Consider the following 15,584-nt stretch of genomic DNA (forward strand, 5'->3'; position numbering starts at 1 on the left):
ATTATGTTAACGTACACGAGACCTTCCAGGTGATCAAGGTCAAAGTTTTTCAAAAGTAGGTCAAACTCCTACGTCAAGGTCAAAGGGTCAAAGTTGTTGGTATCAAGGAAGGTCTTGTCACAAAGATTACATATTTGAATATGTAAGCCCTAGCACCAAACGTTCAAAAGTTATGGCCGAAGTTGAATTTTTAAAAATTAGGTCAAACTCCTAGGCCAAGGTCAAAGGTGTTGGTATCCAAAGGAAGGTCTTGTCACAAGGACTGCATATGTGAAGTATGAAAGCCCTAGCACTAATTGTTCAAAAGTTATGGCCAAGGTTAAAGTTTTCCAAAAGTAGGTCAAACTCCAAGGCCAAGGTCAAAGGGTCAAAGTTGTTGGTATCCAAAGGAAGGTCTTGTCACAAAGATTACATATTTGAATATGTAAGCCCTAGCACCAACCGTTCAAAAGTTATGGCCAAGGTCAAAGTTGTTCAAAAGTAGGTCAAACTCCTAGGTCAAGGTCAAAGGGTCAAAGCTTTTGGTATCCAAAGGAAAGTCTTGTCACAAGGATTACATATTTGAATATGGAAGCTCTAGCACCAACCGTTCAAAAGTTATGGCCAAGGTTAAAGTTTTTTTCAAAAGTAGGTCAAACTCCTAGGTAAAGGTCAAAGTTATTGGTATTCTGCAACGGTGCAATATTTCAGTATTTGATATTATCAAAACTAGCGAGTGTAATTTTATCGAATCCGAGTTTTTCAAAATGTTGAATCTGCCCAAATTTTACGGTAATGTGTTTACAGCATTTAACAGATATAAAATGCAAAGAAATGCCAATTAATAATTTAAAGAGAGACGAATTTTTAAGTGAATTTTTATGGAATAATAATCTTTTTCAATTTAATTCAAAACCCTTGTGTTTTAAAAATTGGTTACAAAGTGGCATTTTGTATATTAAAGATATATTTGACGAATCAGGGGAAATGTATGATATCAATTATTTTTTAAACAAATTAAAACGAAAAAATAATATATTATGTGAATATTATATGCTTAAAATAGCTGTTAAAGAGTATAAACAAAATTTTGACTGTTCCTATGCTAAATACGTGAAAGTAAAACCAAACATATATTTTTTTTTATTTAAAAAACAGGTTGTAAAATCAATACGAGAGATAAGAAGCAATTTTTATTGCTCTATATTTATTGGTATGAAATTTCAAAACATTTATTTGAAAACAGATGGAAAAAAATATTTAATGTTCAGGATGGTTGTATATGGAAAAATATTTATAAAAACAAGATTTCGAATATGTACGAGAAGAGAATATCAGAATTTAATTATAAATTATTACATGGTATTTTGAATAACAATGTTTCTGTAAGCAAGTGGAACAAAGATATTTCTCCTTTGTGTGAAAATTGTGAAACTGAAGATGATACAAAACATCTCCTGTTTGATTGTAAAATTATTAAACCCATATGGGAAAAAGTGAGCCTTTTTCTAAAATTTGACATTACTTGGAAATTAATTGTACTTGGATTTTATAATGAAAGTAGTGAAAAAACTTTGCTTTTTAATAATTTGTTAGCATTTATTAGCTTCACTTGTCTGAGGAAAATCTCCTACATGTAAATCATATACGGTACCAATTTTGATGCACCAGATGCGCATTTCGACAAATTATGTCTCTTCAGTGATGCTCAAGCCAAAACGTTGGAAATCCAAAATATTTCAATAAAAAAGCTTTGAAAGAGCAAAAAAAGATGCCAAAAAATGGAGCCAAATACCTCGAAGGATCAGAGCTATGCATGAGGGAGATAATCCTTATTTTTGAAATAATTTTTTAAATATTACCACGGGATTTAAATATATATCCGTATTTTTAAGCTAGTACCGAAGTACTAGGTTACTGGGCTGTAGAGACCCTCGGGGACTAACAGTCCACCAGCAGAGGCCTCGACCCAGGGGTCATAATGTAAATCATATACGGTACCAATTTTGATGCACCAGATGCGCATTTCGACAAATTATGTCTCTTCAGGTTGAAATATATGCTTTATATTCAAAATGATGTTCTTAGGAAGATTGGTCAGATTAGAAGTGATATTTACCATGATTTAGCTGATTTTTTTTATAAATATATATATGTATATGTGTATATATATATTATATATATATATATATATATATATATATATATATATATATATATATATATATATATATATATATATATATATATATATATATATATATATATATATATATATATATATGTATGTATGTATGTATGTATGTATGTGTGTGTGTATGTTATAATGATACTGACTACTATGCATATTTGTATATTTTTATCTAATACTAATATCTGATATTACATTAATATTGATATTATGATATGTTTGTGACCTATTATGATTTTAATAAAAGAAAAAAAAGTTATTGGTATCCAATGGAAAGTCTCGTCACAAGGATTACACTTGTGAAATAAGAAAGCCCTAGCACCAATTGATCAAATGTTATGGCCAATGTTAAAGTTCGGTAAAATTTTGCAAAACTGGGATTAAACTTCAAGGTCAAATACGCTGGTACCTAAAGAAAGGTCTTGTCACAAGGAATTCACATATGAAATTTAAAAGCCATAGCTCCAACCAATCAAAAGTTATGGGCAATCTTAAAGTTTTTGCGGACAGACAGATAGACGGACAGGGCAAAAACTATATATCCCCGAATCTTCGATACAGGGGCATAACAACTATTGCTGATTTTGAGGTCAATACGATGATTCAGCCACCCTGTAAGTACAACAGTCGCCTCGCCCTTCGGACTCGATGAATATTAAATTCCTCAGGTGGCTATTGTATATCAATTGTATAACGAATGGACAGCTAGACGGGTAAACCAAAAGCATTGTCATTCTAAATAGATAAAGCGAGAGACTGTTATGCTTTGATTCGGTTTCATGAGTTGTGGTCATTTTAGTCCCGTCATAATGTTCTTAATTAATCGAGAGAATTGTTTGTGGCATTTACAAATCACCAAATCTTCTACCTTGTGCCAATAGTGTGCACCTAAAAGCATTTATCACACAAATGTCCCAAGATGCGGATCCCACACACACCCTAACTCTCTCTCACAAAAAAAAAAATACTAGTAATTCCATTGAAAAAAGAAAATTAATTACTAGTAACTCCAATGAGAAAGCTTTGGCTTGTAGAAATGCACGTATCTTTAATATACGTAATATATAAACGCATTAATTAAGGCTAATTTAGTTTCAGGGGTGATTATTTATCTTAAATGAAGGGGTTAAAACTCGTTAATTTAATGTTAAAACTTATCGAAAAAAAAGATTGACCAAAACGTACAATTTGCAAGCACGCACTGTAATATTGAAATTCCATGACTACCTTCTGGAAGCGCTTTTAAGTTGTATTGATAGTATTTGTATTGATAGTACAAATACATGTAATAATCTCGTAACAAGAGATTAAACTGATATAAATAATACGAGAGAGAGAGAGCGAGCGAGAGAGAGAGAGAGAGGACCATTAAGTATTAGCATAATGCTGTTTATAGGAACAAAGATCTAGCGATCGATGCGCAAAAACTGCAGACCGTGCAACAAGCCAGTCAAAAGGACATTCTTTACACCAACACGTTAAAAGTCTCGAGCTCATCAACCGAGAAACAAGGAAACATCTGTGTCGACGTAACCTAGATCCGAAATGCCAGGGTCCACTTTACAGAAATCTGCACCCCCACCCTGCGACTAGCGGCCCGCGCGAGCTTTGTCGTAGTGCAGACGATCAAATGCAGGCCGCACATACAACCCGCATGTCTAACACTGTGAAATATTTAAACATGGATTCTCTTCTCCAGATGTGTGTGTGTATTCTGTTGTCTGGGACCCTTTCGTGTAGGGGTAAGTCCTTGTCTCTTGTGGTCACAATAGAGTTTAATTCGGAACAATATGGTTCATTTATCCACACTCTTTATCATCTCTTTTTAACTATTTTGACCTCGTTGATAAAAATAAACTGCAGGCGAACATGGCGATGGCATAAAGAAAAGGCAGCATTCTTGGTACGGGGCGCCCCTACGTGACCTATTTCTGTTGTAACCTGTCTCGCCGTCTGCTGACCTGATCGAAAGGTCATGCGCACTGACCATTGACTTTGCGCAAATTCTTAATACACATTATTTTATTTTTTTGATCTCATCGGATTAATAACATTGCTTGTTTTTGATATCAGATATGTTAGATTTTTTTAAGGATAAAAAAAATATAATGTTTAATAAATATTTCATATTATTTAGTGGATATTACCGATGGCACGCCGACTTTATATAAGCGCAGTATGATACGTGCCGTGTGTTTTTACGGTGCTGTGTTTTTGGCTGTTATCTCGCCGACTGACAGTAAGCCAGTACTGTTTATAAATCACAGGTCGACTTGCATGTCGGGGGTTCACAGGGGGTTGTAAACTCCAGCTAAAAAAGTTATCTACAGTAAACAACGGAAAATATAAGGTGACGGCGAAGTTCTAAAACTCCTGGTAACCCAGAAAACCCGCCAACAAACACGAAAGTTTTCGCCGTTCTATCATGAGCGGATTTCTAAATATTTATCAAAAACAATTTTTCCTTAAAAAAATTTCGTAATTGTTTATTTTTGTTGTTTCTAAGAAATCTGTATTCGGGGAATGCTTTATTGTTTTTTCCATCACTTTTTTTTATCCCTTATGAATAACATGAATAATTACATTTTTTATAAAGCTTGGAATTGTAATAGTTTAATAGTTTCATTAAACATAGAAATGTATAGTGGATGAAAATTTAACATTACACTGCAGCAATTAACTATATATATTAGAAAGAGAGAGAGAATCAGTAGTGTAAATATTTCATTGAATGGAAAAAGATACATGTAAATTGCTTTTGCTTGATATATAGCTTAGCTGTTCAGGGGCCAGACTTTATCATATATTACACAAAGGTTGGTTTGGACAAATTTTGTTGTATAATGCATTGTAAAAAATGTACATTTAATAGTCAGATACCGGGTTTTCGGGTGTGCGGTGCAAGGTAAAAAAAAAAATGACCGCAAGATAAGTCTACATGTATAAAAGCATGTTGAGATGGCTTAATTGTTATACATATAGGTCAAAGCTGGTTCAAATTGTAATGGGAACATTTGAATTGGGTTGGGGAAGGGAAGAAAGGGGGGTGCTCCTAATATTTTCATTTTTATAATGTTTAGCCAACTACATGTATATATAAATGTCTGCTGTTGATTTTTTTTTATTTAAATAAGAACCGCCCTCTATACACTAAAGGAAAAGATATTTTGGAATAAAGGTATAAATATCGAGCTTATCTATTCCATTTTCAACATAGGATACATGTACCTTGCATTTACCCCCAGGAAAAATGTTCAAGACAATAAAGTACCGATGAACAGAAATCACTGTTGTATACTTAAGTGGGCAAAATACCTGCAAATGAAGTTTTCAGACAGTATATTTATCTTGACCTACTAAAATGTTGTGAATGCTTAATTTGATCACAGATTAAGTAATCAAATGTATATTTCAATTTATTTAATTGTAGATCAAAGGGCAGAATACTCTTATTTGCATAAAAATACCACAAAATCAGAACTCTTTAGTGTGCGGTGTAAAGAGGGCTCTACAATTACAATTTATCAAAATGCTTTAAAATAAGGTTATTTTCTCTGTCAATCCACCTTATCATCATGTTGTTTAAAACCTTTGGAAAACAAATATGATGAAATTTCAATAATTGATTTTGTTATTTTTTTTTTAAATTTAATTTTCCGCTGTCCTTTGGGAGACAGAAAACATCATATGTGATTTGAAATGTGGTGATCAAATACATGTATGAAAAAATAGGGAAAATAAATCAATTATTATGTAATTGGGATTTAATTAGAATAATTTTAAGTGTTCCCCATTTTCTCTGAAATTATTAATTTAGTTTGGAGGTATAAATGGTCTATCACTTTCAGGTTCGCTCCAAGGCCACAGTTTTTATTTATTTATTTATTTTTTGGTTTACGATTTACTGTCTCAAAAATTGCATTGGGTGGTCGAAAAATAAAAATAATTTAGGATTAATTCATTTTATTTTAATACTTTTTATATTTATGATCACAGAGGCATCCTATCCACTCTGTTCTCTATTACACATATAATAAATACATAATGATGTATTTATAATATAATGTGTAATAGAGAACAGAGTGGATAGGATGCCCCTGTGATTTAATTTTTGTGGAATAGTTGAACAGGACATGGAAATGATGAATCTATGCAAACTCTATTTGTTACAGATAGGGCTCAGAAAAAAGCAATGATAATTTAACTTTCACCTGCTAACTCAATGGGAATAATGCACTGCAGTAGAACCACAAATATCACTGAATGATATACTAGTATGACATATATGATAATGACCCAAGTCTTTGTCAGTTTTGCACCAGGGTGAATTCATTGTTTTTATTATTAATATCTTCTTTACTTTAATTGTTTACTATAAATGAAACACTTCATAGATTACCAACTTGCCAGCATAATGGTGAATATATAGGCACTTTCTAAGTTCTATTTTTACAATTATATTTTACAATTATAAAATATGAAAATTTGAAATTAGATAAAGTACATGTATTAGTATTTTTGACTTTGCAGCCTTGGTCCATTGGTGGATACCTATAGGAGACATAATTACACTAGACACAAAAAATAATTTATTAAATTAATTTGTATTAAAATTAACATCTATGCTATCTATAAAGAACAGAAACAGACTAAGATTGATGTGTACTGTTATAGTGTACATTAGTTGACTAATATCTAAAAAACCTGTGCATGCGCGGATTTTTTTTTGGGGAGGGTCCGGGCCCCCCCTGGAATTTGCAGAGTTACTAAAAGTATATACTGAAGCAAATTATAAACATCCTTGCCCCCCCCCCCCCCCTTAGAAAACGTGGACCCCACCATCACCACCACGAAATAGGTGTTTTTCACATTACAGAAATGGATTTTACGTTTTTTTTTGCTTGTGAAGAAATTTTCTGGATAGGGAAAGGAATTTAGGGGTTTATTTGTTTTGTTTTTTTTGTCAAGAAGTTTTTGGGTTTGAATTTTTTTTTTGACTGGGGTAGACCCCCCCTCCCCCCCCCCCCCCCCCCCCTCCTGAGAAAAATTTCTGGATCTGTGCCTGCTGTGATTTTCATTTCTGATACTTGGTGCTTGGTGAAGGAACAGTTACTACAGCTGTACCTATGTTGTAGAACAGTGCCGTGATCCTGAAGTGAGCACCTACTGTTCGGCTTAACCGCGACTGGTCTTAAATAGAAGTTACTTATATGACAGGAAAGAAAAACAAATGTATAGGAGATTTATGAATTCATTATTTAAAGTTCAGGAGAAAATAAAGCTACAGTATCTGATGTTTTTGCTGTAAAAGTGTTTTATAGATTTTAAAAAATCTGTGACTAACCATGCAATGATGGATGGAGTTGGAACTTTAATGGCTAACAATGAGAGCTAGAGAAAACTGCTTAGCAGTGATGCAAGATTCTTGTTATTTTCAAATCATGTCAAGGACTCAAGGAACAATTGCTTTACCTTGTATTATTTTGTTCTTCAGAGAAATAACATGATTTAAAGGACATAATAATAATTGAACATGTACGTCATGTCATCTTAAGTCAAGACTCCTACTCGTTATAGGAGTGGAGTCAGGCTGGAACCAGAGAGGAAGACATATTACACCTGTTATAGAAACTTTTCTGGGAAGGTTTTGTAAAAAGAATTTTATTCTACATATCAAAACTCTCTAGCCTTTTGAAATTGGCTCAGGGGAAAGCCTTCTTCAACAGATATTTAAAAAAAAAAAAAGATCACTGGGAAGTGAATTGTTGGTTATACTGGTAAATGGAGTTACACCACATACAGTTAACATGGTACATTCTTATGACCCATATTTAGAAAATAAAGTTTTACACTTGTTTGGGAATTATTTGTGTGAAAAACTTAATTAAAACTCATAGAAGAATTATGAATTGGTTGATGACAGTGGGTGAGTGGTTAATATGAAGAATTTTTTTTTTAAGATTAAGGAAATAAATTTATACAACTGAGATAGGAACATTTTAAATGTTTACTATATCTACCACAATCTTCACCGAAAATGTGCTACATCATAAATGTATTCGATATATGATTCTGAATTTTGAAAAGTATTTAAATTTAGATATTTTTGTTTTTTAAAAATAATGTTCTAATAATAGAATAAAGGTTTATATGAAATCAACAAGGCACATTTTTTACACTGTGAATTATATGATGTCTCAGTATTGCACAATCTCTTAAGAAGTTGGTAAAAGCAACAATCAAGTTGGTAAACACAACTATAGTGATAAATTATAGCAGCAAGTCCATCTGGGAACACAAGGGAGTACAGTCAAACTTGTTTAGTACAAACACAGATATAACGAATTAATGGATATACAGGGTTCGACACTAACGTTAGTCCGTTAGTCTCAGACTAATACATTTTTATTCGGACTAATAAAAGCTGTGGCTAATTAGTCCGAACGGACCAATAAAAATTCCTGGAAAACAATGTGAATATTTTACCAATGTCCGATTCTACACAACTTTTACTGGAAAACCCCGCATTTATTTTTAGCTTTCTAGTTTCTTGGCGGGTTGTTAGACAATTTCGAGTGAGCGCTTAATTTTTCGACTGATTGATATTAAGTAAAACGTTTTAGCGATCATAATTTATATGACACATAAAAGAAAGATGTCAGACATTTTGGATGTAATGTAAGGGAAAAAGAACGAGATCGGGAATACGATCGTACTCGTTGATCACGAGATTTCAACGAATCCGTGCTGTGGAATAAACCCTTTCAAGTAAATGCTTTGTTTATTTAATAAAAGTATAAAAAAAAAAAAACGTATATTGAAATGTTTATTTTTAAATTAATGTTACAAAACATTGATGTTTCCTTTTTTTGACGGACTCATAAAATTGCATGCGGACTAGTAAAAGTAAAGAAGCACTAGTCCGGCTGGACTAAAGCCTAAAAAAGTTAGTGTCGAAGCCTGGATATAACAAAGTTTTTCAGGATCCCCAGAAAATTTGTAACAATAAATTTCTTGTAAAATTTTATGGTTATAATGAACTTGGATATAACGAGTTTACAGATATAGCAAATTGACTTTGTGTACCATAGAAATTAAAAATATTAATGATAAGTACATCTATTATAACAAATTTTTAAGATCACAAAATTGTAGTGTCATTAGTTTTTATAAGTATTTACGATTGAAATGAAATTCATCTGATATTTTTATTTCCCCAAGATAATTTTTGTAATTAAAACTCCCCTGAACATAATTAAAGGTAAACATGTATTGCAAATTTGATATATATAATTTATTATACATGGATATAATGAATTATGAATATAGTGTAAATTCAATGTTTTTTTTTCAAATTGTAACTAATTTTTATTATTTTATTATTTGTCAATTAATGTGTTGTTTTTGTAATAAAATTATCTCGCTTTACTGCGCTTTCTTTGTAAAATTACTTATTGGACTTGATCTCATATCATGTACCCATTATAGCCGTTACATGTTAGGACACTACAATAATTATTATCAAATTAATATTCTTTTACATATTTTAAAGACATTTTGAAAGTTGGTACAAAAGTATATTCAAATATTTAACATTATCACAGACACAATGTGTGCCCCTCCCCCCCTCATTTCAATAAGCTTTAAAAAATATATCATACTGTCATTTTTTTACTCTTCCTAAAAAACAACTTTACAGACCGATTTATGAACATGATTGACGGGGAAATCATACATTTTGGAGAAATTAGCGGTCTATATCTAGTAAATATAAACATGCTATCCACATTTTAAGGTCCATGTGAACATCTGTATAACATTTGATGTAACTTTTTAATGAATTTTAAAAAAGGGGATTTGGGGTTAAATATGTCATGTACCAGTGAAGTTTGAAATGAAATTTTAGTTTCTGAAAAAGTTTCGAATATATTCGACTATCGTTCGAATAATGCAATCGAATATTCGACTAGAAAAAATAAATATTTTGACATCCCTAGTTTAAAGTAATTAATAACACCAGCAACTTATGATTGTTGTTGACAAACAATGAGATGACTATTAAGCCCCACCTCTTTACCGTATGAAATGCTGTCATTGGTTCCCTGCTTAACACTCGCTGACATTTGCCCAAATTTCTATCCCATGTATATTTCACATGTGAATGAAAAGCTGTGTAAATTTCAATTCAGTTTGTCGTGCTATGTAATTTGACAGAATTTCAAATCAAATTTAAAAAAATGACGATCAGACCACATTCTAGCATTTTGTTAAAATAGTGATGGGACCGGGGGGAGGGGGAATGTATGTGTATGCAGTATGCATAGGGCACATATGTGTGACTAGATCTTTAGATAAATACATTGAAATTTAGAAACAGTTTTTTTTGTATGTGTGATGAAAGTTATCAACATTCACCATTTTCAATTCAAAGCCACTTAGTCTTTTCTATAACCTTTTAATATGACTCGACTTACAGAAAGTCATTGGAAATCATTACATACACTACGGTAACTCCTCTTGAAAAGTCATAAAGAATTTTAACTTCGTAATAATTTTACTGTAGAGATATTAAAATTTTAACTTCCAGGGTATTTCGTATAGTGTTGGTAGCTATAGATCCCCTCTAAACAGATGCTAAATTAAGCGATTTAAGTTGGACTTGAGGCAGTTTAGGAAATCTCCCTCTCTTGTCATTTTTAAGCTCCCCCTCTATTTTAAAAAGCGTTGCTACAGGCCTGACTTCTTTGCAACCTACGTATTGGAAATATTCTGTTCACCATCCAAGTTTACACCTGCTATGCAGGATCCTAATATGTTCCAGGGCAAGTGCTCCCATGTGAGGAACTATTAGTTGCCATTTGCGACCAAAAAAAATAATAAAAATTTTAACCTATATATATACTGTAAATCACTATGTTTGTGCGACACCTTATTTTCACGAGATAGCTTTTTGGTATTTTTTGGCGAGATAAATATTTCGCAAGCTATGGTTTTTCTTGTATATAATCCTTACTTATACAAATATACACTAGAATGAAATTTTCGGGAGCAGACAGTCTCGCGTAATTACGCGAAAGTAAAAGTTCTCGTGAATAAAATGTGATTTACAGTAATTATTTATGTCATTGAAATATAAACTCTAACTCATGCTTATGTTTGCGAACTAGACAACAAGCGGAAAGAAATGATCAACACTCCACAATTTTGTGTTTTCTTTTCTCAACTTGTATGGAATAATATAAGATACACATGTAATTCGAACTGACATCATTCTACAATGTACTTGTTTGTCCTAGGTAATGAATATTGATGAGCTAGCAACCAATGAGAATCTAGGTCACCATTTGAGAGACACTAATTATGTAGCGTCACGAATGCCACGCCTTACTGAAAGTCCAAGGATAACAGAGATTGTACTATATACCTTTTACTTCTTATTTTGACATATTTTGCACTGCCTTCCATGTTTGTTTGATGTTACAAGTTGATGTAAAAATTTTGGTTATATCCACACTGTGGATTTAACTTGGTCAATTCCATAACTTTTGAGCACCAACAAAAGCAAATAAGAATAGTGTAAATCATATATGGTACCAAATTTGATGCACCAGGTGTGCATTTCGACAAATTATGTCTCTTCAATGATGCTCATGCCAAAACGTTGGAAATCTGAAATATTTAAATAAAAAAGACTTTGAAGAGCTGAAAAAAGAATGCCAAAGACTGGAGCTGAATAGGTCGAAGGATCAGAGCTATGCAAGAGGGAGATAATCCTTAATTTTGAAATAAATTTCTAAATTTTACCACAGCAATTAAATACATATCCATATTTTCAAGCTACTTAGCTAGTACTTAGCTAGCTGGGCTGTAGAGACCCTCGGGGACTAACAGTCCACCAGCAGAGGCCTTGACCCAGGGGTCATAATGTAAATTATATATGACCAATTTTGATGCACCAGATGCACATTTCGACAAATTATGTCTCTTCAGTGATGCTCATGCCAAAACCTTGGAAATCCGAAATAGCTGATCCCTCCTATCGTGTGACGTAATACTGGTCTAATATATCATCAACAGGACCAACATCTCTCTCACTTGTCCAACATTGATTTTTTGGACCACTCAGTAAAACATTGGAAATATTAGACTTTCTTTTTAGTGTAGATTCATAGAGGAAACCATTTTAAAGATGTAACAATAATTATTTTTATATGCTTTGTATATTTAAATTGTTCTTTTTTTCTCATATGGTGAAGCAGTCAAACGTTCTAACTTGAAATAGAAAAATTGTAAAATTCTCCCAAAATGCTACCTCCGTCTACAGTTTTGGTTTTGATTTCATTAGAAGTTGGATAAATATATGTATGCAATTATCTAAATGTATAAAATTTAAAAGTGTTTCAAGTCCAGTAAAAATTAATTGCCACTTTAAAGGCAAACAAACCAGCAGAGCTACAGTCTTATGATATATCAGAGAGGTCTGTTTTTTTCTTTTTGGCCACTCTGTTTAGGCCAACTTCAAATAAATTTTAGTCTAAGGATCTGGACTTGCATTTTTGTGTTTTTATATTTTTGGAAATTACTTATTACTTTTATAAATGGTCGTTGTTATCCCAAAAATTTAGACTTTGTGTGCTTTCTCACATTCCCTAAGCCCAAAGTTGAGCTGAATTACCCCATTATTAGGCTAGCTTGCATTGCCGAATTATGCCCAGTAAGACATTGGGACTCAGGGTCATGCACACATTAAGTCTATCTTGTGACCTTGTCCTAGTTACTGAAAAAGAAGAAAAGAAAATGTGTCAATAATTAAGGAACATTTAATACTAAAAGCTCTATAGAAATGAGTACTGTGGACCGACTGATGGTAATTCTAGCTTGCTGTTGGCATTCTAATTATTGCTAAGACCCATACCTGAAGAATCACTGAGCACTATAACTTTATTGCAGACTGACAAAGATATTTCTTTTTAGCTCACCTGAGCCAAAGGCTCAAGTGAGCTTTTCTGATCAAAATTTGTCCGTTGTCTGTCGGCGTCGTCGGCGTCGTTGTTGTCGTAAACTTTTCACATTTTCATCTTCTTCTCAAGAACCACTGAGCCGATTTCAACCAAACTTGCCACAAAGTATCCTTGGGTGAAGGGGATTCAGGTTTCTTCAAATGAAGGGCCATGCCCTCTTTCAAGGGGAGATAATAAAGAATTAGTGAAAAATTAATAGCATCTTTTAAAAATCTTCTTGTCAAGAACAACAGAGCCAGGGAAGATGAAACTCATGTGGAAGCATTCTCAGGTAGTGTAGATTCAAGTTTGTTCAAATCATGACCCCCGGGGGTAGGGTGGGGCCACAATGGAGGATCAAAGTTTTACATAGAAATATATAGGAAAAACCTTTAAAAATCTTCTTCTCAAGAACAGCAAAGCCATGATGAGTCATATTTATATAGAAGCATGCTCAGGTAGTAAAAATTCAAATTTGTTCAAATCATGACCCCCGGGGGTAGGGCGGGGCCACAATGGAGGATCAAAGTTTTACATAGAAATATATAGGAAAAATCTTTAAAAATCTTCTTCTCAAGAACAGCAAAGCCCTAATTGGTCATATTTATATGAAAGCATCCTCAGGTAGTGTAGATTCAAGTTTGTTCAAATCATGACACCCGGGGGTAGGGCGGGGCCACAATTGAGGATCAAAGTTTTACATAGAAATAAATAGGAAAAACCTTTAAAAATCTTCTTCTCAAGAACAGCAAAGCCATGATGAGTCATATTCATATGGAAGCATCCTCAAGTAGTGAAGATTCAAGTTTGTTCAAATCATGACCCCCGAGGGTAGGGCAGGGCCACAATGGAGGATCAAAGTTTTACATAGAAATGTATAGGAAAAATCTTTAAAAAATCTTCTTCTCAAGAACAGCAAAGCCCTGATTAGTCATATTTATATGGAAGCATCCTCAGATAGTAAAAATTCAAATTTGTTCAAATCATGACCCCCGAGGGTAGGGCGGGGCCACAATGGAGGATCAAAGTTTTACATAGAAATATATAGGAAAAATCTTTAAAAAATCTTCTTCTCAGGAACAGCAAAGCCTTGATTGGTCATATTTATGTGGAAGCATCCTCAGGTTGTAAAAATTCAAATTTGTTCAAATCATGACCCCTTGGTGTAGGGCGGGGCCACAATGGAGGATCAAAGTTTTACATAGAAATATATAGGAAAAATTTTAAAAATCTTCTTCTCAGGAACAGCAAAGCCCTGATTGATCATATTTATTTGGAAGTATCCTCAGGTTGTGTAAATTCAAGATTGTTCAAATCATGACCCCCTGGGGTAGGGCGGGGCCACAATGGAGGATCAAAGTCTTAAATAGAAATATATAGGTAAATATCTTCTGATGAAGAACTGTAAAGCCATGATTAGTCATTTTGATATGGAAGCATCCTCAGGTAGTGTAAATTCAAGTTTGTTAAAATGATGACCCCCCGGGGATAGGGATGGGCCACAATGGGGGGTCGAAAATTTTACATAGGAACATATAGGAAATATCCTCTTCTCAAGAACTGAAAATCATGTTTAGTCATTTTGATATGGAAGCATCCTCAGATAGTGTAAATTCAAATTCGTTCAAATGATGACCCCTGGGGTAGGGTGGGGCCCAATGGGGGATTGAAAGTTTTACATAAGAACATGCAGAAAAAATATTTCTTCTCAAGAACAGAAAAGCTATGTTTAGTCATATTGAAATGGAAGCATCCTCAGGTAGTGTAGATTCAAATTTTCAAATATTGACCTCTGGGATAGGGAGGAGCCACAATGGGGGATCAAATTTTTACAAAGGATTATATGGGAAAAATTTTTCAAAATTTACTCAAGTACAACAAAGCCATTTGTTATATTGACATGGAAGCATCATCAGGTATCCCCCCTCCCCCCCCCCCCCCTCCCCCGGTAACCCTTTCAATACTGAACTGATTTGTGCTTTTGTGCTTTTGCCTAGCCAATGTGCTCAGGTGAGCGATGTGGCCCATGGGCCTCTTGTTTTATTTGTGGCTTAAAAAGAAAATATGCTGTTTTTTTTTTCTTCTTCAAATTTGCAACATCGATTTTGACTTGCAGAGGCATTTGAAACATCATTGGATTTACTGGGTATGACAGTTTCTGCCAATTAAATATGTCTGTTATTGACTAACAAGTCATTCTTAGGGCTGACTTCAATATAAATATTCTTATTTGCTTCAATATATGGGTTTCTTGACAGTTAAGGGTTTCTTTGGTATTACTTGAGTAACAACATCAACGTTTTTCTCTTCAAATGGTTTGAAAAAATTATGCATAAAAATTGTTTGTTTCAAAGCAGGGCATACATATAAAACATTTGTTTCAAAATCTTGTAAATTGTGAAGAAAGGACATAG

At 33.3% G+C, this 15,584-nt stretch overlaps 1 protein-coding gene across 1 annotated transcript in view; it reads left to right on the top strand.

Annotated features, from left to right (window-relative positions):
• Positions 1-3,584: 3,584 nt before the first annotated feature.
• The window catches only part of LOC133193162 (protogenin-like), a 69,787-nt gene continuing 57,787 nt past the window's right edge, over positions 3,585-15,584 (top strand). Inside the window, exon 1 of the mRNA XM_061329132.1 lies at positions 3,585-3,912. Within this exon, the coding sequence (XP_061185116.1) occupies positions 3,801-3,912 (112 nt within the window). The 5' untranslated portion in view covers positions 3,585-3,800. The remainder of the gene's footprint in view (positions 3,913-15,584) is intronic.

Source organism: Saccostrea echinata, unplaced genomic scaffold (genome assembly GCF_033153115.1).
Source record: "Saccostrea echinata isolate AGI-Se365-2 ecotype Australia unplaced genomic scaffold, CSIRO_AGI_Sech_v1 ptg000027l, whole genome shotgun sequence".
NCBI classification, from domain to species: domain Eukaryota; kingdom Metazoa; phylum Mollusca; class Bivalvia; order Ostreida; family Ostreidae; genus Saccostrea; species Saccostrea echinata.